The sequence below is a fragment of the Panthera onca genome, chromosome B4 (assembly GCF_046562875.1).
Source record: "Panthera onca isolate mPanOnc1 chromosome B4, mPanOnc1 haplotype 2, whole genome shotgun sequence".
Lineage (NCBI taxonomy): Eukaryota > Metazoa > Chordata > Mammalia > Carnivora > Felidae > Panthera > Panthera onca.
In genome coordinates, this window is record NC_138345.1 from 43,652,407 (window position 1) to 43,678,217 (window position 25,811).

A 25,811-nucleotide genomic window follows, 5' to 3' on the forward strand; every position below is an offset into this window, starting at 1 on the left:
GAGAGAGAGAGAGAGACACAGAATCCGAAGCAGGCTCCAGGCTCGGAGCTGTCAGCACAGAGCCTTGGCGCGGGGCTCGACCCACGAACTGTGAGATCATGACCTGAGCCGAAGTCGAAGGCTTAACCGACTGAGCCACCCAGGCGCCCCTCTAGCTAGTCTGCAAAATGCTATTTAATTTGAATTTGTCTGATTATTCCTCGTGGTAGATTCAAATTCTGACTCGTTGGCAGAAACAGTGAGAAGTTCTCACTGCATCCTTTCAGAGTTATTTGTTCCCTTGTTGATGCTATTCACTTTGTGCACCCAGTTAATGTGATGTCTACTGGACTTCATGTAAAGTGACTCTTCTCCCTTTGTAATTAGTTAATATTTTGTGGAGAGTGACAAAGATGGCCTTAACATTCCCTTCAGCTTCACCAAACTTGACTTTGAGTCAAGTTTGGCTCTTCCTATCTATGAGCCCCTGACCACCCCATTTTTAGACCATTTACTTCAAAAAAAACTTGTAGTTGGAAATATTTCTCGGCTCTTTTGAAATGTAAATCTTTAAAAAAGCTTTTTAAGGTTTCACCACCCAGAAATGTCTTTCTTAGGGAAGGGAGAGTCATTCCTCTGAAGTGTAATCATCAAGAAAGAAATCTTGACATTTGCAACAATGTGGGTGGGACCGGAGGTAATTATGCTAAGTGAAATAAGCCAGTCAGAGAAGGACAGATATCATATGATTTCACTCATATGTGGAATTTGAGAAAGTTGACAGATGAACATAAGGGAAGGGAAGGAAACATAAGGTAAACACAGAGAGGGAGGAAAACCGTAAGATACAAATACAGAGAACACACTGAGGGTTGATGGGGTGGGGTGGGGGGTAGGTTAAATGGGTGATGGGTATTAAGGAGGGTACTTGTGGGGATGAGCACGGAGTATCCTATGTAAGTGATGAATCACTAGGTTCTGGAAAACAAAGGCAGAAGGCAATGGCAGATAAAATTAAATTTCCTTATAGCCTGCAGCCCACTGATGATAACTTGAGGCTGGCAGAGTAAAACATTTCTCCAGGAACTCCCTACTGTCTTAATGTGAATGCTTTGCTGGAGAGGAAAACAACCTTAGCTTGACAATAACTAGGCCTCTAAGGATCCTGGGAGTCTTCTTTAACATATGAAAATCTCCCTGGAAACTTCCCCTGGACTTTACCTCCCCCAGCCCCATAGTATATAACCAGTCTCTCCTCATGGTCCAGGGGCAGCTCTCCCTGACCATGGGTTCTGTGCTTTAATAAAATCATCTTTTATGTGTGTGTGTGTGTGTGTGTGTGTGTGCCAGAAATGTCTCAAGAATTCTTTCTTGGCAGTTGGTTCTGGATTCCCCCCCACCATTCCAAAACCCCATCAGGTTCTACTCCTGAAGCCAAGACTACACTGAATGTTAACTAACTAGAGAATCAAATAAGTAAGTAAGTCAATCAATCAATCAATCAATAAAATAGAAAATAAAATAAAATACAACAAAAACAAAAAAAGAAAAGTAGCACCTCTATTTCTTAGATTCTATGGGAAGGTAGGAGGCTGACTTCAGGGGGCACCTACCTCCAAGTTTTAAAACTATCGCCTATCACGAAGACCTGAAAAGGTTTAGTTTCCATCTGGGTACAGCTGTTTAGCAGACGCACATGGTGTAGGACCCCTCCTTCACCCCAGCTCTGCAAAACCCTGTGCGCAATAAGCCCGCTGACCCAATCAAAGGCGAGACGCAGAGACTCTAACACAAAGTTTTTTGTTTTTATTTATTTATTTTTGAGACAGAGAGAGACAGAGCATGAACAGGGGAGGGTCAGAGAGAGAGGGAGACACAGAATCCGAAACAGGCTCCAGGCTCCGAGCTGTCAGCACGGAGCCCGACTCGGGGCTCGAATTCACGGACCGTGAGATCATGACCTGAGCCGAAGTTGGACGCTTAACCCACTGAGCCACCCAGGCTCCCCAAACAAACAAGGTTTTAATCGACGTTCTGGCAAGAGCGTTTCTGATGGAAAGGCACACTAAGGGGCAGTCACAGCGGACAATTTATCTCCTAGGGAGAAGTTCCGCCCCTGGTTCCTCATTGACTGAGTACTACAGAGGTTACAGCCTTACTGGAAGTTGCCCGTGCCCATGTAAGGCAAAGGTTGTCTGATTGGAACAGATGTACATTCTTTGAGGTGACCCAGAGACTTCAGTTCTTTAGCACCTGCTGGTTGCAAAGCCTGGGAAAATAGGTTGTAAAATTACTAACTAAGCAGCACAGGTTTTATTTCGTCTTTCTGAAATGAATCATCTCCCTTATTCCTCACAATCCTACTCTTTTTCTCAGTAGATTTTAGCTCAGGTTGAGTTCTGGACTATCTCCCTGATGGCAATAACCCTGAATAAAGTCTTTTCCAGTGTTGGTATTGTTGAGTGCAATTGTTGCTTTGGCGGGAAGGAGGTGCTTTTAGATTTTGTAAGTGCCCCATTCTTCATAAGAACTTCAATCTGTTCCTTTTTGTATTTGTTTCTTGGTGGACTCTCATTTTCATGTTTTGTTCAATTTGTATTCTCTATCTTGGGGGTATTTCTTTGTCCAGACCTAGTCATAAAAGTTAGCTTTGAGGTGACATTTGTATCCTTGATCACCATGATCCTTTTCTGGTTTGCAATGTTGTTTGTTTTATGGTAATAGCATCAACAGAATACCAGTGACCGTTTTTTTCTAATGTTTGAACTGACCTTTATGTTCTAGTCTGATTCATAAATACTAATAAAATAATTAACCAAATAAAACGATATATTTTTTCTTTGTTCAAACAATTTGCTTTTCTTTGTGCCTTCTAAAATGTTACTTTATTTTCTGAGCCCTCATCTACAACTTGAGCTCTATGTGCAAGAGTTTTTCCTTATTTGGATTCCTATCATATCCCTATTATTTAAAGCAATGTCTGATACACAATAGATGCTCAATAAATATTGGTTGAATAACAATTGATAGGTACTGTGGAGAAAAGTTGCATGTCACTTATGAGGATATAACTTAGGGGGATATGATGTTGTCCCTTAATTTAACTAATACATCTTTAAATGTGTGACAAATGAACTGAGATCTAAGTGAGTAGAAATGGGTAGAAGAAGAGGGAAGCTTCCATGAAGTCCCAGATAAAACACCAATAGGAAAAAAAAAAAAACTTTTGGATTTATAAGCATGTTATGATTTTTAAAAATGCAAAGGTAGTGTTACTGGACCCAAGAAAGGATAAACGGGATGTGAAATATGCTGGAAAATAAGAGGTGTCTTAATGTCACACATTTTCACTTTCATTTCAACAGCAATTGGAAGCCAATAAAAAGCTTGAGTTAGCAGAGTAACCAGGTCAGTTTCGAGATTTAGTACCATTACCCCGGCTACCACATGGGAAAAGGAAAATGAAGAAGTGTTCCAGTTATGAATTAATTTAGGCGACTGTTGGGCAACAGATGATGGGCTGGTATGAAAGCTTTGGAGATGCAGTGAATTGAAATATAAACATTAATAGGATTTATTATGAACAGTAAAAATTTAACTTTCTTGAAAGAGAGGTGTACTATTTTAAATTGTGCTTAGGTTTTGAGAATGTACTTGTTTCATTTACTCCTTCAACCATCACTTTACTTCAAGAATTTTCATCTCAGATTCACACCTTCCTCCCCCAGCAATACACACCCAGCAAACAGTTCTGCTCGTGGGTTACCTGCCGAGTATTTCTATTTATTCCTACTAAATTGACTACAAATGGTAGATGAGGAACAAAGCCAATGTTAAGGGTAAAACCAGGTTTCTGTTTTTATACACTTAGTTGGATGGTGTTTACATTTGGAAGACTGAGGAGAGCTATATTTTGAGGGAAAGATGATAAATTATAGACATATTCAGAGGCAAACCATAAGAGGCTCTTAATGGAGAACAAACTGAGGGCTAATGGAGGGAGGTGTGTGGGGAATGGGCTACGTGATGGGTATTAAGGAAGGCACTTGTTGTGATGAGCACTGGGTGCTGTATGTAAGCGACGAATCACTAAATTCTGCTCCTGAAACCAATACTACACTAAATGTTAACTAACTAGAATTTAAATAAAAGTTTGAGGAAAAGAGATACAATTCAGATGTTAAAATGGAGTCCACGGTTAGATAATATGGAACTCAAAGAAAGTATCACTGTTGAATATGTAAATTTAGGATCCCTTAGAGTAGACGTTGATCCCTAATGTATAAAGGATCCCTCCTCCCAGGGAGGAGTAGGAAGAGAGAAGATGAAAGGCCTAAAACTATAGGAAGACTAACAAATCTGGCAGAGACATAAATTGAAAAGAGCAGAGAAATCAGGGGAATATGATGTCACAAAAATTCTTGGAAGACGGTATTTAAAGAAGGAACGAATAGAAAAGAAATGTTACATTCTGCTTGAGGTGACTTGTGAGATGTTAACTGAAGCAGTTTCACTGGGTATGGAAATACAGATTGGCATGATTTGATGAGAGCCGCTTTTGCAGAATGGTAGATAAAACCAAATGTGACCAGGCTGAGATGCTGGGAGGACATATTTTCTTTAATTTAAAGAAGGCTCCTGAAACAAGGAAGGGACACCCTAGCTTAGGTGTATATCTGAAAAAGATGGAACATAGAAATGGAAATAAGCTGATCTTGATAATACAAAGTATCAGATTGCTGGGCTGCCGTAACAAAGTGCCACAAATTGCAGGGCTTAAAACAAGAGAATTTTATTGTCTCATAGATGGGGAGACTAAAAGTCCAAGATCAAGGTGTCTACAGGGTCCATGCTCTCCCAGACTGCTCTAGAGGAGAATCCTCTCTTGCCACTTCTGGCTTCTCTTGGTAGCTGGTAATCCTTGGCATTCCTTGTGTTATAGATATATCACTTCAGTCACATGGCCACTTTTTCTCCATGTGTCTTCACATAATCTTCCTTTTGTGAGTGTTCATCACTAAATCCAAATTTTCCCTTCTTATAAGGACACCAGTCTTAGAGAGATCTGGGCCGATCCTAATGATTTCATTTTGTATTACATTTTTCATGGCTCTATTTATAAATGAGGTCACATTCTGAGATGCTGAAGGTTAGGACTTCCACTTGGCGATGTAATTAAAGCCATAACAGAGAGGAAATAAAATTTTATTAAAACTACACATGACTAAAGTTTATAAATATTACTACTACCATATGGAATAGAATTCACTGTTTTTCATAATATGTATAAATAACTATTAAATAACCGAACAAAATTATTATGATCTACAGCTGAAAAGAAGTTGTGTGATTATTGACTGATAAATATTTGATCTTGTAATGTCTGGCAGATTCTGGGAATTTTGGGGTGGGTGGGGGAGAGCTTCCATTTAAGCAAACAATTTGATTAAAATGTGTTATAGAATTCACGAGCCCACGAAAGGTATTATGACTTATCTGTAAATCTTCAAAACAGGGGATAGAGGAGATTGATTATGCATTTGCTTATTGTCCAGTGAGTGTGGAAGCAGGTTTGTAATAGTGTCCACACATCACTTCTTCCCGTCCAGGTCCAAGGACCCCCTCTGCCTTCTTTATTGCTAAGTGTGTCTTTCCTGGCTAGTTTCACTCCTCATGAGAAAAAGTTAGCAATGCTGTTATTATTCACACTATCATGGCTCTTAAAAATGTGCTTTCAAACACACTTTTAAACAAACAAACAAAAAATTGAAACAACATGCATCTGCTTGAGTTTGCACATGTCTAGCACTGTCTACTTCATTCTGATTTCATCATCATGCCATATTCTTCATAAATATTCTTTTCCAGTGATTCTCTCAAAGGTTGGCGTTGTGGTGCATTGACGATCACAAATGTGAATCTAATCTAAGATATGCATAAAATATGGGCAATAATGTTTTAGATGTATTAAATTCATCATTCGCAATTTTATACCGTAAAGGTAAAGCAACAATCTTCCAATCATGTCTTTGTTGATTTGTTGAAACCTTGGTCCCTGCTTATCCAGAGAAAATTTTAGGGCAGTCACATTCATGAATTTAGACATGAGATATTAAAAATAAATATCAGAATAAATCAATTTGGAATAAATACAATATAGCATTAGGACCGATTTAAATTTTATCTAGGAATACAGAGTAGTTATTTAATATTAGAAAACTTGTGTCATTAACCACGTTGAAAGATTAAGAAAGAACATCAAAACAAATGCAGGAAACAAAAAACAGGAGAAAATTCAAAGTCCCTTTCTATAAAAACATTTTTTTTTTTTTTTTTTTTTTAGGAAACAGGAAGAGAAAAGATCTGCCTTCACTTATAAAAGTGCATTAAAAAAAACACTGAGATAAAACACTGGTAAGGTGGAAATGTTAGAAGCATTTTCTTTAACATGTGAAACACACCAAAAATGTTCACTGTCAATATTGTCCTGGCAGTCCTACACATTCTAATTAGACAAGAATTAAGTAACAGTTATAAGATAAGAAAAAATAAAAGTGCTGTTTTACAATATTTAAAAGAATCCACCAATTGTTAGAAATTGGACTTTTTCAGAATGTATGTTGAACAGAAGAATAGCCAAAACAGTTACATTTCCATATATAAAGTAACTATTTTAAAAAGTGATAAAATCATACAATTGCAATAACATAAACATCAGATACATTCAATATGGGCACATATAATAAATAACATTCACGACTCATTAGAAAAATTACAGATCACTCAAGAAGACCAACACAATACAAAACATATAAATAAATAGAAAAATAACACCATAAATACACACAACACTTCTCAAATTGACCTAGAGATCCTGTGAAATTACAAGATTCTTCTAAAATGTTACAGAAAAGCAAAGGTACAGGCCATGTGAAGAGTAGAAAAATAAGTTGAAGGAAATTATTTTAACAACTATCAAGATGTATTATCAGGCTAAAGCAGTAGAGTGTTGAAAATTAACTTACACAGAAGGAGAGAAAACCAGCTACAAAGATCATTGTACCTGTATTGTAATTCCACTATAGAAACCTGAATTTAGTGCATTTGCATCCTGCAAATCCATTTTCTGTCTGTGTAGCATCTAGCTGTCGCCGCACCAACGTGATCGAGGTAAGCACACTTTTCATTTCCTCTCACAGGAAACCTATGATAAAGGGGTTAAACACTATGTGTTAAAAATTCCTGTGACTTGGGGGCCCTTGGGTGGCTCAGTCTGCTGAGTGTCCAACTCTTGATTTCGGCTCAGGTCATGATCCCAGGGTCGTGGGATAAAGCCCTGCATCTGGCTCTGCACTGAGCATAGAGTCTGCTTAATATTCTCTCTCTCGGGGCACCTGGGTGGCTCAGTCGGTTAAGCGTCCGACTTCCATTCAGGTCATGATCTTGCAGTTCGTGGATTCAAGCCCATGTTGGGCACTGTACTGACAGCTGGGAGCCTGGAGCCTGCTTTGGATTCTGTGTCCCACCCCCCCCACCTCCAACCTCTGGCCCCACCCCCCCCCCCACTCCCTGCTTCTCCCCCACATGCACTCTCTCTCTCTCTCTCTCTCCTTCAAAATAAATAAACATTGGGGAAAAAAAAGATTCTCTCTCTTCCCCCCCCTCTGTTATTCTCCCCCACTTATGCTCTCTCTAAAATATAAATAAAAAACAGTTTTTCTAAAAACTCCCATGATTTCTTCTTGCCCAATGACCCTTTTTAAAAAATATGTGTCCAGAGTCCTAAAAAAATGTGGTGTGGCACAGACTTCTCTTGCTAAGGGGAAGATATCTGTACCAAATTGGACTGTAACAGTCTCTCTTCCAAGAGTTTATACCTGTTAAACTGCCATTAACACAGTTCTATGTAATCAGTGCAACTATCAGTTTATATAAGCCAATAGTCCTTAAGCCAGGGTGATTTGCCTTCTGTTCCCCAAACACACAGACACAAGTGACACTTGGCAACATCTGGAGACACTTTGGGTTGTCGCAATAGAGGTTGGGGAGGAATTGCCTAATAAGTAGAAGCCAGAGACACTGCTCATATCCTCAAATGCACAGGACAGTACCCCCTCCCCGCAACAAAGAATTATTCAGTCGAAAATGTCCGTTGTGTTGCTGTTGGGAAATTCTAACATAAACTAAGTGGCTAAGTAGCTGGCAGTCACCATGTGAGTTGTTACACTAAGGTCACGTGTGCAGTAAATTTAGGTCTTTAGATCCAGCTTTCTATATTGCAAAATGGAAGATGTGAAGCCCAAATAAATTCAAGTTAAAATGAACAGTAAGTTGACCTTGAACTGTAAGAGATATCAGCAAACAGGGAGCATGAAGTTTGAAGAATAGATACAATTTGGAGAAGATAGGTTAAAATCAGGCAAAAGATTTTTGGCTTTTTCTTGGTCTGTGTTTATGAATCTCAAAATTCATATTTTCAAAATAACCAGCTAAGACCTTTCCTCTTAGATCCTGATTTCCAACCTCCCTTATTGACTCTTTGAACTGATCTCAATACATGATACAATTTTCCTGATCCCATTTTTCCAACACATACCGAACTCTTGGGTTTTAGAGAAATATAGCTAATGCTGAGGTTCTACAGAGGATTGTGCTATCTAAATTTAAATAATTCCCCAAAGAAAGAAACTCACCATATTTTAGACATGGTTCCATTTACCCATTGTAGTGTTTGATTTTCGGTTATCTCCAGCCCAATCCAGTGATCAGCAGTGCATTTGTATCGCCTAAGAAAATCCTTTAGAGACAAAATAAATTGGATATATTTTTTTAGTTTTTAGTACAAACTATTGTGCTCCTCTTGCTTTGCAGTTTATGGGGAGCAAGACAATAGATGTCGCCAAAAAATAGCTATGGGATTTTGAAAAATGTATTTTACCTTCTGACCCTTAGGTTTCTTATCTGTAAACAAAGATGTGAGATAAATTTTCTTAAGATCCTTTTTTGATTCCAAATTTATATTCAATATGGAAATCTATTCCTCCAGGATTTTAAAATTTTAAACTTCTGGAAAGCCAGAGTTTGCAAGTGATTTCTCACACAGCCTTTCTTAAAAAAAAAAAAAAAAAAAAAAAAAAATATATATATATATATATATATATATATATATATATATATATATATTTATTTATTTAAATTCAAGTTAGTTAACATACAGTGTAGTATTAGTTTCAGGGGTAGAACCCAGTGATTCATTACCTACATACAATACCCAGTGCTCATCTGAAGTGCCCTTCTTAATGCCCATCACCTGTTTTACCCATCCCCCTGACTCCCCACCCCCATCAACCCTCCGTTTGTTATTTGCATTTAAGAGTCTCTTATGGTTTACTTCCATGTTTTTATCTTATTTTTCCTTTCCTTATAAGGAAGATGTTGCACAGCCTTTCTAATCATCAGATATTTATTATAATGTTTTTCCACTTCTCAGTAATTACTAAAATATTCATTTTAGAGTTATATTTTACTTCAAATTCTCTCCCAAAATGATCACATGTGCATATGTGCACACACACACACACACACACCCTTCGTATAGCCAATTCCTTCAGACTTTAATTCTCAAATTTTTTTCTGCCAAAAATTTCTATTTTTTTTTTAAATTTAATGTTTATTTATTTCTGAGAGAAAGGGGGGGGGGACAAGAGCAGACAGAGAGGGAGACACAGAATCTGAAGCAGACTTCAGGCTCTGAGCTGTCAGCACAGAACCCGATGTGGGGCTTGAACTCACAAACTGTGAGATCATGACCTGAGCTGAAGTTGGACACTTAACTGACTGAGCCACCCAGGTGCCCCCAAAATTTCTACTTCTGATGAGATCATTCAGTAAAAAAAATATAATTTTACCCTATTTCTCCTTTTCTCCTTATTCAATGTTGAAATTTCTTGCTACCTTGGAGCATTTTTACCATAGAATTATATATAGAAGGTTATTGAATCTATCGTGCCACTAAATATCTGGGAAACCATAACCTTGACATTGTATCACTCCATGTTTCAATTCTATGATAAATATAAGGGATACGGTTCACAACACTGTGGTCCATTCCCATCTATAACAGTGACACTAATAATCTTTGCATTTTAATATACCATTTTCTGCAGCATTTCATAAATTTATTTGAAAAAAATTTCTCATTGAGCTAAGCTTTGGGTTTATAAAAGAACCTGATTAATCAAACACTGCCCCTGTATTCATAGGGTTTCATTTATGTTGAAGAAATTTATGTAACTATAGAGTTAGAAAATATTTTCCTGGCTAAAGAGAAGATTATGGCTATAATAAAAACAAAGTGAAATTTTATTTTACAAAAAAGAAGTATTTGAATCCTTATGGGGCACTTGCACATCGGATGTGATCTAAGAGGTGTATCTGGAAGAGAAGAATAGAATATTCCATAATAAATACAGAGGACAAGGAAGAAGAGGACAGTTCATATTTTAGGCTTTGGGAAAAGGTTGTTTAAAGGCAGAAAAAATGCGAGAAAGGATAACTGTATTGACCACCAACAGGATATATGTCATCACATAATTGGGAAAATTGAGCGGCACCTGGGTGGCTCAGTTGGTTAAACTTCTAACTCTTGATTTCGGCTCAGGTCATGATCCTAGAGTTGTAGGATCGAGCCCAGTGATGAGCCCACGCTCAGCATGGAGCTTGCTTGAGACTCTCTCTTTCCCTGTCCCTCTGCCTCTCCTCCAATGGGCACAAGTTGTCTCTCAACAACAACAACAACAACAAAAAAAAAAGAAATAAGAAAAAGAAAAAGAAAAAGAAAAGAGAACAACAAAAGAAGAAAATTGGATGAGTTTCGGTAGTTGTGGTCTTAGTGACAGGGAACAGGGAGGTGAGTGTCCTAAAACCTATCCATGAAAAATGTTAATTATTATTTGCTCACTAAAGGAATACCAATGTGGCCTCTTGTTAAAGATGCAAGACAACTCTACATTAGTGGAAATAAATATGAGCAATATTTCATGAAACAAGCTTCATCTCATTTTAACTAAAGAAAACATTTTGTAATTTAAGTAAGCATATATAATATTCTAATTAAGCTGTTTTAAATAAACAGTCCTTTAAAATTCTTCCATAGATTATTTTTATCACTCCTTCGCAGATTGCTTTACCTCATTTTGTCACTTAAATTTTGCCCAGATCGTGTAGTACATGGTAGGCATCTATCACCTTCAAAATGTACCAGGAAATTGTAGAATCAAAGTCTCTTTTCTTGATCCAAAAAGTGCAATGATTCTTATCAGATGTTTAATGACTTCTCTTAAGTTCATACCTAATATTTTGGTATGCTTTTGACCCATGATATTCACTATTTTTTTTAAGTCTGTGCTGTCAAGATTCCTGTGAGTGAAAATTCTAAAAATATTTTGCCTGGTATTTCTTTGTCCCTCAAAACTTTTACGAGCACTCGTTACTTTTCCACCTTTATGCTAATTTAGACATTTTTTCCCCAGGAGGAACTGTAAAGGGAAATTTAAGAATTTCCCAGAACATTCATTGCAAAAGTCTTGCAAAATTCGGCAGTGAAACTACTGACTAAGGATGCTCTTCCTATTAATTTAAGTCGGCATCTAACTTGTTGATTTGCTGTGTCTGCTCTTAACGTACCTAGTTTTTTTGTTTTTGTTTTTTTTTTATTCAGATTTCTCTACCTTTTGTTGCAAACAAAAGTTGAGTTTCTTCGCATTGATCTGTAAATTGCCCCAGTCTGGTTTGCACCCGTTTGAATTTGAACCAATCTCAGGTAGAGGGCAGAAATATATTTTGTTCCCCACAGAAGTAAGAAAATTCTCTTTTTAACAATTTTAAATGCCGTGCTGTGCTGTTTTACATTGTAAGCCCTTTTTAATTGTACATTATTCAAGTTATATTTCTTCTTATATTGACCCTTAATTTTTTTTTTATTTGAGGATAGTTGGTATACATTGTTACATAGTTTCAGGAGTACAAGGTAGTGACTCAATAAGTTTATACATTATGCGATACTCATGACAAGTGTAGCTATTGTCTGTCACCATACAAGGTTATTACAATATCATTGGCTGTATTTCCTATGCTGTGCCTCCTATTCCTGTGACTTATTCATGCCGTAGCTGGAAGTCTGGATCTCCCAGTCTCCTTCACCCATTTTGCTCAGTCCCCCATCCTCCTCCCCTCTGGCAACCATCAGTTTGTTCTCATATTTCTACGTCTGCTTCTGCTTTTTGTTTATTCATTTATTTTTTTAATTATTTTAAATGTTTATTTTGAGAGAGAGTCAGCATGAACACGGGAGAGGCAGAGAGACAGGGAGAAAGAGAATCCCAAAAAGGCTCCATGCCATTAGTGCAGAGCCTCATGGGGGGCTCGATCCCACGAACTGTGAGATCATGACCTGAGTTGAAATCAAGAGTCAGATGCTTAACTGACTGAACCACCCAGGCGCCCCCATTTTTTTTTTAGATTCCACACATGAGTGAAATCATATCTTAACCATTCACTTTTTTTTTTAAGTTTATTCATTTATTTTGTGAGAGAGTGAGGAAGAACAGGGGAGGGGCAGAGAGAGAGGGAGAGAGAGAAGCTCAAGCAGGCTCCACACTGACAGTGCAGACAGAGTCCTTGGGGCTCGAACTCACCAACTGTGAGATCATGACCTAAGCCAAAATCAAGAGTCCGATACTTGACCCACTGAGCCACCCAGGTGCCCCTTGACCCCTTGGCTTTTAAAAAGACTAAACAGGAGTAGAAGCATTTGCTTATTGCATACATGATTCAGGGAAAGAGTGGATTTCACAAGTGCAGAAGTATGTAGTTTTGCAATCCTTTATTAAAATTCTTGGAGATTTCTTTCCCTCCTGGGATTTTTGCCATGTAAATCAGTATTTATTAAACAAAGATCCATAAAGCTTTTAATTTGTACCTGCCTTTGTGGTATAGCAAATGCAACAATTTCAAATAAAACACAGTGTGTGTTCACTGGAAGCCCATGCTTCAATCTAAGAAAACTTTCCATCACATCTGCTGGTTGTGAGTACTCCAACGAAAGCCACTAAGGGATCTCAGAGACAGACAGCAAAGCAAGACTGAGAAGTCAGAGGAAGGTTCCTCAAAGGGGGTAGCCTGGAGAATCCCATCCTTCGTGAAACAATTATGTCTTTGTGGAGTGTTGGCTTTTAAAAGGATCCCAGGGGCATCTGGGTGGGTCAGTTGGTGAAGTGTTGACTCTTGGTTTCAGCTCAGGTCATCATCTCACGGTTCATGGGTTTGAGCCCCATGTCAGGCTTTGAGGTTGAAGCCTGCTTGGGATTCTCTCTCTCTCTCCCTCTCTCTCTGTCCTTACCCTGCTCATGCTCTCTCTCTCTCTCTCTTTTTCTCAATAAATAAATAACTTAAAAACAATAAAAGGATTCCAAATTTTGTGAAGTTATTCTATTTATACTCCTTAAAATATAAACACAGCTGTCAACTCTATTGCTTGATGTTAAGTCTTAACCCTATTCAAACCGAACATCAGCAGGTTTTCCAACTTTATCTCACATGGCATGTTCTAAACATCTTCTTCATAGACAGGCATGTGTGAAAAAAATTTACATTATCATATCATTTGAATGCCCCTTCTTAAGAAATTTTGTAAGAATGGTGCGTTAAATTACCATTTCTTTTGTTGTGTCAATGATAGTTAGGTCTGCACCTCGAGTGATACAGTCATGTCTACTTGAATTCCAATCCCCTTCTTCTTTAGAGAAATAATAGCATTTTTTTTGGAAGCCAATCCAATCATCTGGGCAGAAATGATGAGTACGCGGACATTGTGTAGCTGGAAATGAGACAGACACATATATCAAAGACCAGATGAAACACTATGCCACCGTATTTTGAGATCAATTGGGGAAGACAAGGTCATGAGGCAAAAGATCATGATCACGACCAGAATTGCACATCTATCACACAACAAGGTGAAAAATGTCACGTTAGTTGAAAAGATAGCAGTTCAGGATTTGACAGGATGCTGATATTCCTTTCAACTCCTACCCCAGTAATGCATCAGCCTTCACGGGGCTACTAGTGTGAGTTTATCCGTGTTAAGTCACCTTTACTGTCTTGGGGCAAGTGAAATATAATGAAATTCTAGCATTATCTGGGGTAATAAAAATACTAATTTATATTAGACCGTTATAATGGAGGACACATGTTTTAACCTCTAAGGAAGCAGTGAAAATAATAAAACAGAATACAAAATTAACATTATGTATGTTGACTGCTTATTGTCAACTAGGTATCGCCATCACTCTATGGCTCTGGGTTAACCATTGAAAAGACTCTACATGAGATTTTGAAGGCGGAAGTAGGGCAGAGCCATTATTCTCAGAGACATAGGGCATAGGAACGTCCCAAGCCTTTTTTATTTTTTTGTAGTACTTTTTGCTTTATTTTATTATTTTTTTAATATGAAATTTATTGTCAAGTTGGTTTCCATTCAACACCCAGTGCTCATCCCAACGGATCGTCCCAAGCTTTTTAATGAGTTTGCCTTTGGTACTCTTGACAGCTAGATGTATTTTTAGACTTTCCCCAAATCTCTAGGTTCTCCAAACACATTAATGCTTTAAGCCAAAGTCATCAGTAACTATTCCTCCTCCAGCTACACAGCTTTCCAGATCATCACTCCCCGGCTCCTTCCACAGCCATGTTATCCCTAATTCTCATATTAAAGTCCTGTTCTAACATTTTCCGAGACTATTTTCTTGAAAGCACCCAGACTGAATCAGTTTTTGGTACCAAAAATGGGTCTAAAGGAAAAAAACCTTAAGGATGAGTATTAATTGTCCATGTGATTCTCTTTAGAGGCATGGATTCAAACACCAGTTGTAAATGGGATGCTGGTGATATGTGAAGGTAAAACAATTAAATTATCACCTGCAGTCACCTGATGCCAAGCACCTATAGAAGTGAAAGCTTTAACACCTTTTTCTTTTTTTTTCCTTTTTCTTTTTTTTTTAAATTATAATTCCAGTTAGTTAACATACATTCGCTTCAGGTGTACAATATAGTAATTGAATACTTCCATACATCCCCCTATGCTCATCATGATACATGCACTCCTTAATCCTTACCACCTATTTAACCCATCCCCCACCTCCCTCCCCTCTGATAACCATCAGTTTATTCTCTATAATTGTCTATTGCTTGGTTTCTCTCTCTCTCTCTCTCCCATTTCTTTCCCTTTTTTTGTTTTGTTTCTTAAACACAAGATCATGACCTGAGGTGAAGTCAGACGCTTAACTGACTGAGCTAACCAGGCGTCCCAAGAAAATAAATTTTTAGATTAAAATTGTCTAAAAATTAAGAACTTCCATTCATTGGAAGACATCATACAGAAAATAAACTTAAGCTTCATAGCTAAAGAAGATTTTTACTATAGTTACAATATTTACATAGTAGAAGACATTTACAAAATATTTTTATTTACTATACTAAATAACACTATGAATCAAACAAAAACCAAAGAGGTAACTCAACAAAAATATGGACCAAGTATCTGAATATACCCATCACAAAATACTGTGGCTAAGTGAGCAATAAATATGACAAGGAGTTTAACAGTATTGGTCATCAGGAAAATGTCGATTAAAGTCACAATAAGGTATCAACACACACTTATCAGAATGGCAAAAATGGGTAAAGTTGGCAACAAAGTGTTGACCAGTATGTTAAAAAAAAAACTGGCATTCTCTTACACTTTGGGCTGGACTATCTACTATCTATGGAAATATTTGCTAAAACTGACCTATGCATATTCCATGGCTTAATAATTCTTCTCATAAGTATATCCTACACAATATCCACTAGTCACTAAAAGGCTAAAAGTGTAAAGATGTTCAAAGCAGCATCATTTGCAGTAGTCAAAATGTGGCCCAACCTGAATGTCCGTCAAAATAGAGTGATTGCTGGGGCGCCTGGGTGGCGCAGTCGGTTAAGCGTCCGACTTCAGCCAGGTCATGATCTCGCGGTCCGTGAGTTCGAGCCCCGCGTCAGGCTCTGGGCTGATGGCTCGGAGCCTGGAGCCTGTTTCCGATTCTGTGTCTCCCTCTCTCTCTGCCCCTCCCCCGTTCATGCTCTGTCTCTCTCTGTCCCAAAAATAAAAAAAAAAAAAAAAAAAAAAATAGAGTGATTGATATAGAGCATGAAATACTCTATAGCAAGGATCTGAAAAGTACAACCTGAAGCCAAAATCAGAGATGAAAAGGTGTTTACATTTTAAAATAGTCAACACAGTAAAAAATAATAGAAAAATCAAAACAATTAAAAGAGGAATAATATTTTGTGACATGTGCAAATTATACGATATTCAAATTTCCATGTCTAATTTCAGTGAAACACAGACAAGCTCAATTGTCTGTGCATCATGGGCAATGTTTTCATACCACAAATGCAGAATGGAGAACTTGCAATACCGATTGTATGGCTAACAAAACCAAATTTATTTACTCTCTGGTTCTTTGCATGAACATTTTTCCAACCCCTTGAATGAGTCAATGAACTTTTGCTACATGTTATAACACGAAAGAATCCTACAAACATGATGTGGAACAAAGGAAACAAGATGCAGAGAATACATAAAAATTGCATGATCTTATTCATAGAAAAATGCTTAAATGGGCAAAACCAACCTATGCAACAGAAATCAAGACAGTGATTGCCATTGGTATGGGAATGTTGGATGGAATGTGAGATTATTCGGGTGAACGATTTCGTCTTCATCATTTTTGTGTCTCCCAATGCTTTATGTAGGTCATGTAATTCATAACAATCCATTCATTGATACTCCTTACGGATCATGAATAATGGGAAAAGAGTGAGAATAATGAGAAAAGATCATGAATGAGGCAAAAAAGAAAATGATCGTTCAGTAGGAAGCCCTAAGAGAGAAAAAAAATAAGTAAAGACATAAAAAAATGTAATTTACTCACCCATTAAACTAATTAGAAGAAGAAGAAGGATGGTGCTGGATAATATTGTCAATAAAACGCACATTAAACGAGTTATCTTATACTTGTCCTTAATACCTGAAAAAAGTTATATTTAGAGACAGGTAAAAGAAATACAAAATTTGTATTCATAATCATAACTAACAAACTTCTTTAGGCAATTTATTCTGATATTTCACAAGATGACACAAACATACTCTTTCTGCGTGTTATGGAGAACAACAACCTTGGTTTTTTTTTAAATGCCTTAGGATCGTTATGTTCAATCCACGTGTTACCATGCTGTGGATTTTACTGCCATAGTCCAAGGAATCAAATAGAATTGTTTAGGGTAGAATTTCTTTAGGCCTGGAGCCACCCCCAGGGCCTTCAGTATCTTTCTTCCATGGTGCAATATCAGTACATCCTAACAGTCCTTAAATATTTCTAAGAAATTCTACTTTCTAACTAATGAAAACTTTGCTTTAAAGGATAGATAGTATGTCATACATGAAAGTTCATGAAGATTTGGAATTGAGCTTTCTGCTACAAACAAGCAAAGGGAACTTGGACAATACAGGTTTTTTTGTTTTGTTTTGTTTTGTTTTGTTTTTTTGGTCTGATAGTTCCTCCTCTGCAAAGTCAGGAGAACAGAATAAATATTCAGTGAAGAATTGTTTTTCTTTTATGAGTGCCCATTTGGGGAAAAATGGCATATAGGTTTTTTGAAATAAAACACTTGTATCTTGTATTATTTTATATGATTAGAAAGTATCCGCCCTTATTGTAAAGTTTTATTAAATTCTAAAAATTACAGGAGTTACTTTAATAGACGGGCATACTTATGGAGGGCGTTTATCGTTCCTATCTTTTCCACCTAGTGAAGAACTGTTCTGTTGTTGAATTAACTGTTTTTCCTTTGTGGATGAGTGAAAGATATTACATTTAAAGCACATATCAATTTATATAAGATATATATATATATATATATATATATATATATATATATATATATGAGATAACCAGCATCATCTTTTGGGTTAACATCCTTCTATCCATAGTTTCACATGTACAACATCTCCCACAAACACCCAATTTTAAACGAGTGCCATCATCATGTACCCACTGTTTTATATTCTAATGTTTTCGGTTAACAATTGGTTCTTCTCATGTGTGGTTGACTATTAAGAATGGCCCCCCAGTGAATCATGTCCCCCTGTGCCCACCATCACTTTGCCACATTTTGCTGCTCCTGTCATCAAAAGATATACAGTGTTTCCCAACCCTTGAATATGAATTGCCTAATGCTTTGTTTTAACCAAGACGGTGGTAGAAGAGAACTGAAACTTTAGAGCCCAGGGCTTACGGGACCTTAGAATTTCTACTTTCACTGTTCTGGAGCCCAGCATAACAGAGGGGACAGGAGACATTCCTACTGAATGTATCCATATTCCTAAACCATAGAACCACAGGCAATACAAGGATTGTCTTAAACCACGAAAATTTGGGATGGTTGTTCATTCAGAGCAATGGCTAAATTTATACGTAAGTAAAAGAATAATTTGACATTATAATTTTATTTATTTATTTTATGGGATTTTTTTTAAAGGTTTATTTGTTTTTGAGAGAGGGAGACAGCACAGGCAGGGGAGGGGCAGAGAGAGAGGGAGACAGAATCCCAAGCAGGCTCCAGGCTCTGAGCTGTCAGCACAGAGCCCAACACGGGGCTCGAACTCACAAACCGGAGATCGAGATCTGGGCTGAAGTTAGACACTTAACTGAGCCACCCAGGCGTCCCTTTTAACAGCATAATTTTAATGGCTGATAATACTTTCATGTAGTTATGCTGTTTAAAAAAATAAAAGTCTTCCGATGGGTATTTAGGCTGCCCTACCCTTTTTAGTTTTAACCAGAACTAGCATGAGCATAGTTTAAATATCTCACATACTTGTCTAAATACCTTAAGAAAAAAAATTCAACAATAAACAAATTGGCGTATATCAATTAGATGTTCTTCCACAAGTACTGCAGTAATCTACACCATCATGAGTAACATATGAAGATATTGGTACTCATAGAAATTCATAATAAAGTATTTTTTTTAAGTACCGTAAGGAGGGAGAGGGACTGCAACAAAGAGAAAACTAGCATTGTTTCTGAGCCACCAAAGTGTTATTATTTCAACTCTGTGAGAAAGATAATGGGGAATTATGTCTAACTTTGTGGATTTCTGCCAAATTTCTGAAAAGTCTGGTCGTTAGCTGTGCATTTCTTCTGAGCATCCGCAATTTCAAAAGCTCTGCAGTCAGCAAGGACTGTAGTATCTACAATGCATCACTTTTGAACCAGCATTGTGTTTGTTTTTTTGTTCATTCTTTGCCAAATATTTAGTAATCGCCTACGATGTGCTAGTTTCCATAAATTTAATAGTCCACACCAGACATGCAAAATCTCTGCCCTCCTAGAACTTATATTTGGTGAAACAGACCCAGTAAACTGATGAAACCGAATTTAAAAGTTACAAGTTGCAACAAGTGTGGGAAGGCAATAAACGGGATGCTCTGATTGATAAAAGGGAAAATGACAGGGAAAGGTAGCCAGGAGCGCCATTCTGTGGAAATGACATTAACACCTAGACAGAGAACATGAACAGCGGCCATTTATGTGAAATAAACCAGAAATCGCCTTTTAAGCAAAGAGACCAGCAAATGCCTTGAATCAGGAAAACCTGAAAAGAATGTGGCAAAGTAACACGTGTGATAGAGCCCGAAATAGCAGAGGATCGCAACTAGGTAGAAGGAAAATGATGCTCAGCTTTGAAACCCCTGCGAAAGAGCTTGAGTTTCTTCAAGGTGTAACAGGAAGCCACTGAATTGTTTTAGGTAGGTGTTTGGCGTTGGCCACCTTTATGTTTTTAAAGTTCCCTATGACTCGTGACCGGAGAGACTATTTAGGGAGCTATAACTCTGACAAATCAAGTTACGGTGATCTCTTAAACAGGGGTGGCAGCTGTGGAGATAGAAGCAAAAATAGAACCCTTGGAGGCCACCGGTATCCTTGATAGAGTGGTTTCAGAGTCATACAGAAGAATGTTAGACTGCTGGAAGTAAGGAAGTGAAATCAGCAGGTGGATTCCAAAAACTTGTGCTGTGGGAATTAGAGGAAGCGAAGAGGTAGGTAGTCAGAATGAGGTGAGCGGTTATTGTAGGATTAAAAAAAAAAAAAAAAGATGCACCACTTAAAGTTTCCATGCATCTGGGGACGGTTAACATGGAAGGGATAGGTTGTTAACGCAGGCAGGAGGGAGAGGGAATAATTAAATTAAAAAGAAGAATTCTCAGGGTGCCTGGGTAGCTCGGCCAGTTAAGCGTCCGACTTCAGCTCAGGTCATGATCCCACCATTCATGGGTCAGGGGTCTCTGCTGACAGCTCAGAGCCTGAAGCCTGCTTCAGGGTCTGTGTCTCCCTCTCTCTCTGCCTCTACCCCACTCACACTGTCTCTCTGTCTCTCAAAAATAAACAAATAAACATAAAAAAAAAAAAGAGTTCTCGCAGAGGGCAGAGGGGTTGTGGTCTGAAGTACAAATGGAGAGATTTCTAGGTAAGAGAAATGACCCTACATCCAGTGCGGCAAAAGTCCAAAAGGGAAGAAACAAAACGCACATCTGTCTTTTCAACCTTTTGGTTCCGCATATGCCGTAATTCAGAACTTGAGTCCACGTTCTTTCTAATGGTGTTGTAATCGCCTTGCAAGTGTCACCTTATGCATTTCCCTGTTTCCCTATTAGTTTTCTTTAAGTGTCAGGTGTCAAGAAAAGAAGACGTTTTCTCCTTTTTCTCCGTCATCAACTAAGTCAACATGTCACCATGCCATTCTGTTTGTCTGGGAATTGGCAGAGTGGACCAAAGAGCCTCAGGTTCAAGATCTTGATCAAAGGTTTCTGGCGTATAAATTTATTTTCTTACCTATTGTGGGCCTATTATCTCCTTATCCATTAAGTGACACTATCTTTCTTTTTGGCTTTAATTAAAGAATATATATGTTGATATGTTTTCAGAAGGTCAGGCTTATCGTAGGAAGTAACTAAAAGAAAGCTTGTGGTGTTTTTTTTTCTCATGTTATAGCTCTCCCATCTTTCCATATTTTATTTATCTTGTGGTGTGTGTGAAGACTATTTACCTCAATATTAAGTGGAATTTTTATTTAAAAAAATTTTTTTTTAACGTTTATTTATTTTTGAGACAGAGAGAGACAGCATGTGAACAGGGGAGGGGCAGAGAGAGAGGGAGACAGAGAATCCGAAACAGGCTCCAGGCTCTGAGCTGTCAGCACAGAGCCCGATGCGGGGCTCGAACTCACAGACCGTGAGATCATGACCTGAGCCGAAGTCAGACACTCAACCGACCGAGCCACCCAGGCGCCCCTAAGTGGAATTTTTAAAATGTAATTTATTATTTTAAGTGGGTAGCCAGGCTCTTTGGAATCCTTGCCTCCAGAATGATTGCCGGAAGAAACGCGAAGCTGCTTGAAATCAATGACCCTTCATTAAAAAAAAAAAATCTAGCTTTTTAAGTGGCTGAATCTAAGAATCATGGAGGAGTTTTAAAAAGAGGAAATGCCTCTGAAGCCAACACAAAGAAAGAAGGGCACGTACCTCCTGATACTATTAGAAATGCTAATTTGCATTATGACACAAGAGTCCTTTCCAGGGCAGAGTTGGTAGACGATGTAACTTTGTGGTGCATGTGACAACCGTCAGATCCCGTGGGCAGACCATATCAGCCTCAATAAAGATGTTGGTGCCATGAATGTGGCAAAGAAACAGTGTGGCTTTTGTTATAGGCGTAGCACAGAATTAGCAGGACTAAAATCAAAAGGCTAATCACTGTTGGGATCTATCTGGTCACAAATAATCATAGAAAAGGAGTGACTCAAGACTCTTGATGCTTCTATGTTGCTTAAAAGCTGGGAAACTTCACATAACCCTGGAAGTACCTCCCTCACTCCTCCCCCCACCCCCAACTTTCTCAATACCACCAACTGGCAAAGATTAAATGTCCTGCCAGCTCAGCGGGATGGAGACTTGGAGTGGCATTTCGTTTGATGTAAGGCACTAATGAATTGGACATTTATTGCACTTCTGAACATGCAGGTACATGTTTAAACATGCTACCTGTTTATTCTCTAATTAATCTATCCATTTCCTGAGCCCTAAAATCTAATTTTCTACGTTCAATTTAAATAGCTTTCATTTTATAAGTTCCTTCTCTCTCAAATTATCCAAAAAACAAACAAACAAACAAAACCCTGAAAATGTTTCCTTCCTGCTATGAATTTAGTATTGAGAGATGAATTTCAAAGAAATTGCTCAGCCCTCATAATCTGTTCAACAAAGGAATGTAAGAAACAGATAACATCCCAGGGTAACTCGGCAAAAACCTATTTAATTAATAAATGTAACTAAAATAGTTTTACACTCATCCCTATTGTAATCTAAACAGCTAAGGATTCCAATTACTTTCCCCACAGAAAAGTTTCACGGACTCAAGTAATTAGTTTCAGTTTCTGAGCCTGATCTTCAAGCTGTCTTCCACAGCACATATACTAAAATCATCTCTAATTTTCTCCAAGGAGAGATAAGAGGAAAGATCTAGGGTGACCAATAAATTTAAAACCAAATAAAATTCCCTTTTCCCTAGTTGATAGCTATAGAAAAAATCATAAATTACCAACAAGTGGAATGAATAAAATAAAAGAAAAATGAAAAAATAAAATATTTAAAAATAAATTGTCCAATGCACTAAATTTAACAAGGGCATTTTGAAGTTCAAATTATGCATCTATATAGGTTAAATATAATATATATAATATTATTTAGTAAATTACAGAATATACATAATATTTTGTACATATACATAATATATAAAAGATACATAATATATAATATACATAATATATAAATTATATATATTTATATACATATACATAATATACATAATATATAAAATTTATTTATACATAAAATGTGTAAATTCACACTGTTTGAGATGTAAGATAGAAATTAACACTGATTGGATGAGTGGCTAGAAAGCTTTCTGTAAAACTTTTGGTTCCGATATTTTCATGTGATCAGCTAATATTTGATCCCATTGTCCCCAACCCTCTTTGATCTAACCTTAGACAAAATGATGACATTGTCAAAAAAAGAGGAATAAAGTATTTACGCATTCTAATATGAACCGCAGCACTCTTGATTGCTGCATAAACTAGTAGGTTGAAAGACATTAAATGGCAAGTGTTCAAAACCCACCATCATCTCGAAACCATCCATTGTTGTATTTACTGCATTTTCGTGTCATTGCCTCTCTTCTTCACCTTTTTTATGACCCCTGTTGAAATAACTTTGAAAGATTTTTCTGCTAGATTTAGACTTTAGATCTTACATAGTCCAAACTTGCTATTTAGTGCATCCAAAGCTCCCAAGTGGTTTTCTAGTTCTCGTTTTTTTAAGGTACATTTTCTTTTCTTATCTTGTGTAAGGTTGCCAGAGACATCTTCAAGGATATCCGAGCACTAGCAATTGGTTCAATGAGAGCGGGAGAGGAGGCTACTTTCTGCTCTTAAGCACCCCCAGAGTCCAATTTATCTTGACTCCACTCACTGTTAAAACACGAGAAAAATTGGCCAGACTTTTCCTATTGTGTCTGCATTCTGAGTGTTGAATGTGGACATGGATCAAATTTAACATTTTCTCCAGTAGTGGTTTTATTAAATACTTAGTAAAAATGAAATTAAATCTTGAACAGGTTTAAGCTGTGGTTAATCCCTCGCCACTATCAGTTCAGATAAGATAAGTCGATCTCCCTTTAAGAAGTCAAAACAGTCCATGGCAAATCTGAATTTTGTCATCACAATTTTCATTTTATGGAGACGTTAGCCCAAAAAAGGATTTTTCTGCCTTGATGGGGAAAAAAGCAACAAAATCCGCTTCGTGCCTTTGAAGGCTTTGTTTAACACTGCATGTCAGAATTTTCATAAATAACCTTCGTTCTGAACAATTGTGAATGTCCTTACCTTGTTTCTTTTCGTCAGTTCCTTGATTGCTGCCAGCAGTCTGGGTAACTACAGGGGAGCTTTGTGTCATCTCGTCCAAAACCTCTCTTCAAAGTTTTAAATTTAGTGTAAAAATGTTATTATTTGTTTATTTATTTTCTTTTTATAGCAGCTTCACACTACGGTTACTCTACTTTGGAAAAACAAAATGAAAGTTAACAGCTCATCTATGATTAAGTCAAACTGTTGTCTTCTAACCACAATATCTTCCTGTAAAATGAAAAAAAAAAAAAAAAAAAAAAACCATTACTAGAGAAGGAGGAAGTTAACTAAATGGTAAAGAAGTAACAAACTCATAGATTCTGACTTTCTCAACAGGGGAGCCCCATCGAAACTTTCGAACAAAAAAATATTCCAGAGGCTATTTTTCAATTGTTTCAAGAGCAGCACCTAACTAGCATCCTTCCAGGGCCATGGGAGATAAGAATATTAATTGATTAAAAGGCACACTTTAAGTCATTCTGTCTCGATGATCCTGTGTTTAGAAAGACTGTCTTAAAGGTGATGAAATTAAAGATAAGAAAGCTGTGTTTTAAATGGGTTACTGAAACGAGAACAAAAACTGTTTTCTCTCTCAGTGGCAATCATAGCCACAGGCACACCTACACCACCACCCACCCCCCCCACCACACACACACATACACACACTGAACAAAAGAAAAAGAGGCAAATAAAGTTAAAAGGCGCTCAGAACGTTATCATCAAAATTGAAGATGATAATGCTATTATGCTAATATTAGGGTAGCAGGAAACAGTTTCCTTCTCAAAACTGTCCTCAGCAGAAAATTTTCAAACGATTTCATATTTTCTTTCAGTAAATACGTTAACAAACTACAGAGAAATAGCTGACTTCCTACAAGCTGTTTCAGGATTAACACCACGTTCGTTCTGACAGGTACACTGTGAAGAGAAAAGGGATTGAGAACAGAGAAGAAGTAGAGTACAAAGAAATGAAAAGGGGAAAAAAATGTGAAGAGAATAATCCTGTTTAACACAGGATTAAACTCTTCTGGATGGGCTTAAATATATAGCTCTGGTCCTGTCTATCAGCTCTCAAAACAAAATTATGCAAGATGAAATGCAGGTAACAAAAGGGTTCCTTCCCTTTTGGGACAGAAAGAAGACTGAAAGTTTGGGGAGAATTGAACATATTCTATCTATCTCGTCACCAAAATATTCTACCCTTAGGACTATTAGAAATACATATAGAAGGGAATATAGGGACTGCACTATGATGGCTGGTGAAATTTAGGTTTTGTTCCTGAAGAGCGACAGTCAAGATATAAAATTTGACTCAAAATATAAAATATTTCCAACACCATAAAATGTTTGCTAATGTACCTTTGCGGTTCATCCCAAGAACGAGGCAGCCACTAACCTACTATCAACAGAGATGAGTTTTGCTGGTTTTAGAATGTTCTGTAAACAGAATCACACAGTGTGCACTTTTGTGAGTCTGGTAACTTTTGCACAGTGTAATGTTTTTGAGTTTTATCAATATTATGGCAGACCAGCCGTTCATTCCTTTTCATTGTTGAGGAGAATTTCATTGTGTGAATATATAATAATTTGCTTATCCATTACTCCATATGGCTATTTCCACATTTTGACTATCATAACTAAAAGCAGCATAAATATTTCTGTTAGTCTTTTTGTGGACATTTATTTTCTAATCTTTCAAGGAAATACCT

The 25,811-nt window shown here is 37.3% G+C and overlaps 1 protein-coding gene across 4 annotated transcripts; it reads right to left on the bottom strand.

Moving 5' to 3' along the window:
* Nucleotides 1–1,774: 1,774 nt before the first annotated feature.
* Nucleotides 1,775–24,348, bottom strand: CLEC2B (C-type lectin domain family 2 member B). Of its 4 annotated transcripts, none has more exons than XM_060658424.3 (6): nt 24,082–24,347; nt 17,010–17,105; nt 13,692–13,855; nt 8,673–8,776; nt 7,043–7,183; nt 1,775–5,141 (listed from the first exon to the last, which is right to left on the bottom strand). In XM_060658424.3, the coding sequence occupies exons 1-5, from the start codon at nt 24,149–24,151 to the stop codon at nt 7,075–7,077; spliced, it is 543 nt and encodes a 180-aa protein (XP_060514407.2). In that variant the 5' UTR covers nt 24,152–24,347; the 3' UTR covers nt 1,775–5,141; nt 7,043–7,074. The 4 variants fall into 4 exon arrangements, with proteins under 4 accessions (XP_060514407.2, XP_060514409.2, XP_060514406.2 ...); XM_060658426.3 differs by adding an exon at nt 21,662–21,871 and having other exon boundaries at nt 1,775–7,183; nt 24,082–24,344; XM_060658423.3 differs by having other exon boundaries at nt 1,775–7,183; nt 24,082–24,346.
* Nucleotides 24,349–25,811: the final 1,463 nt, after the last annotated feature.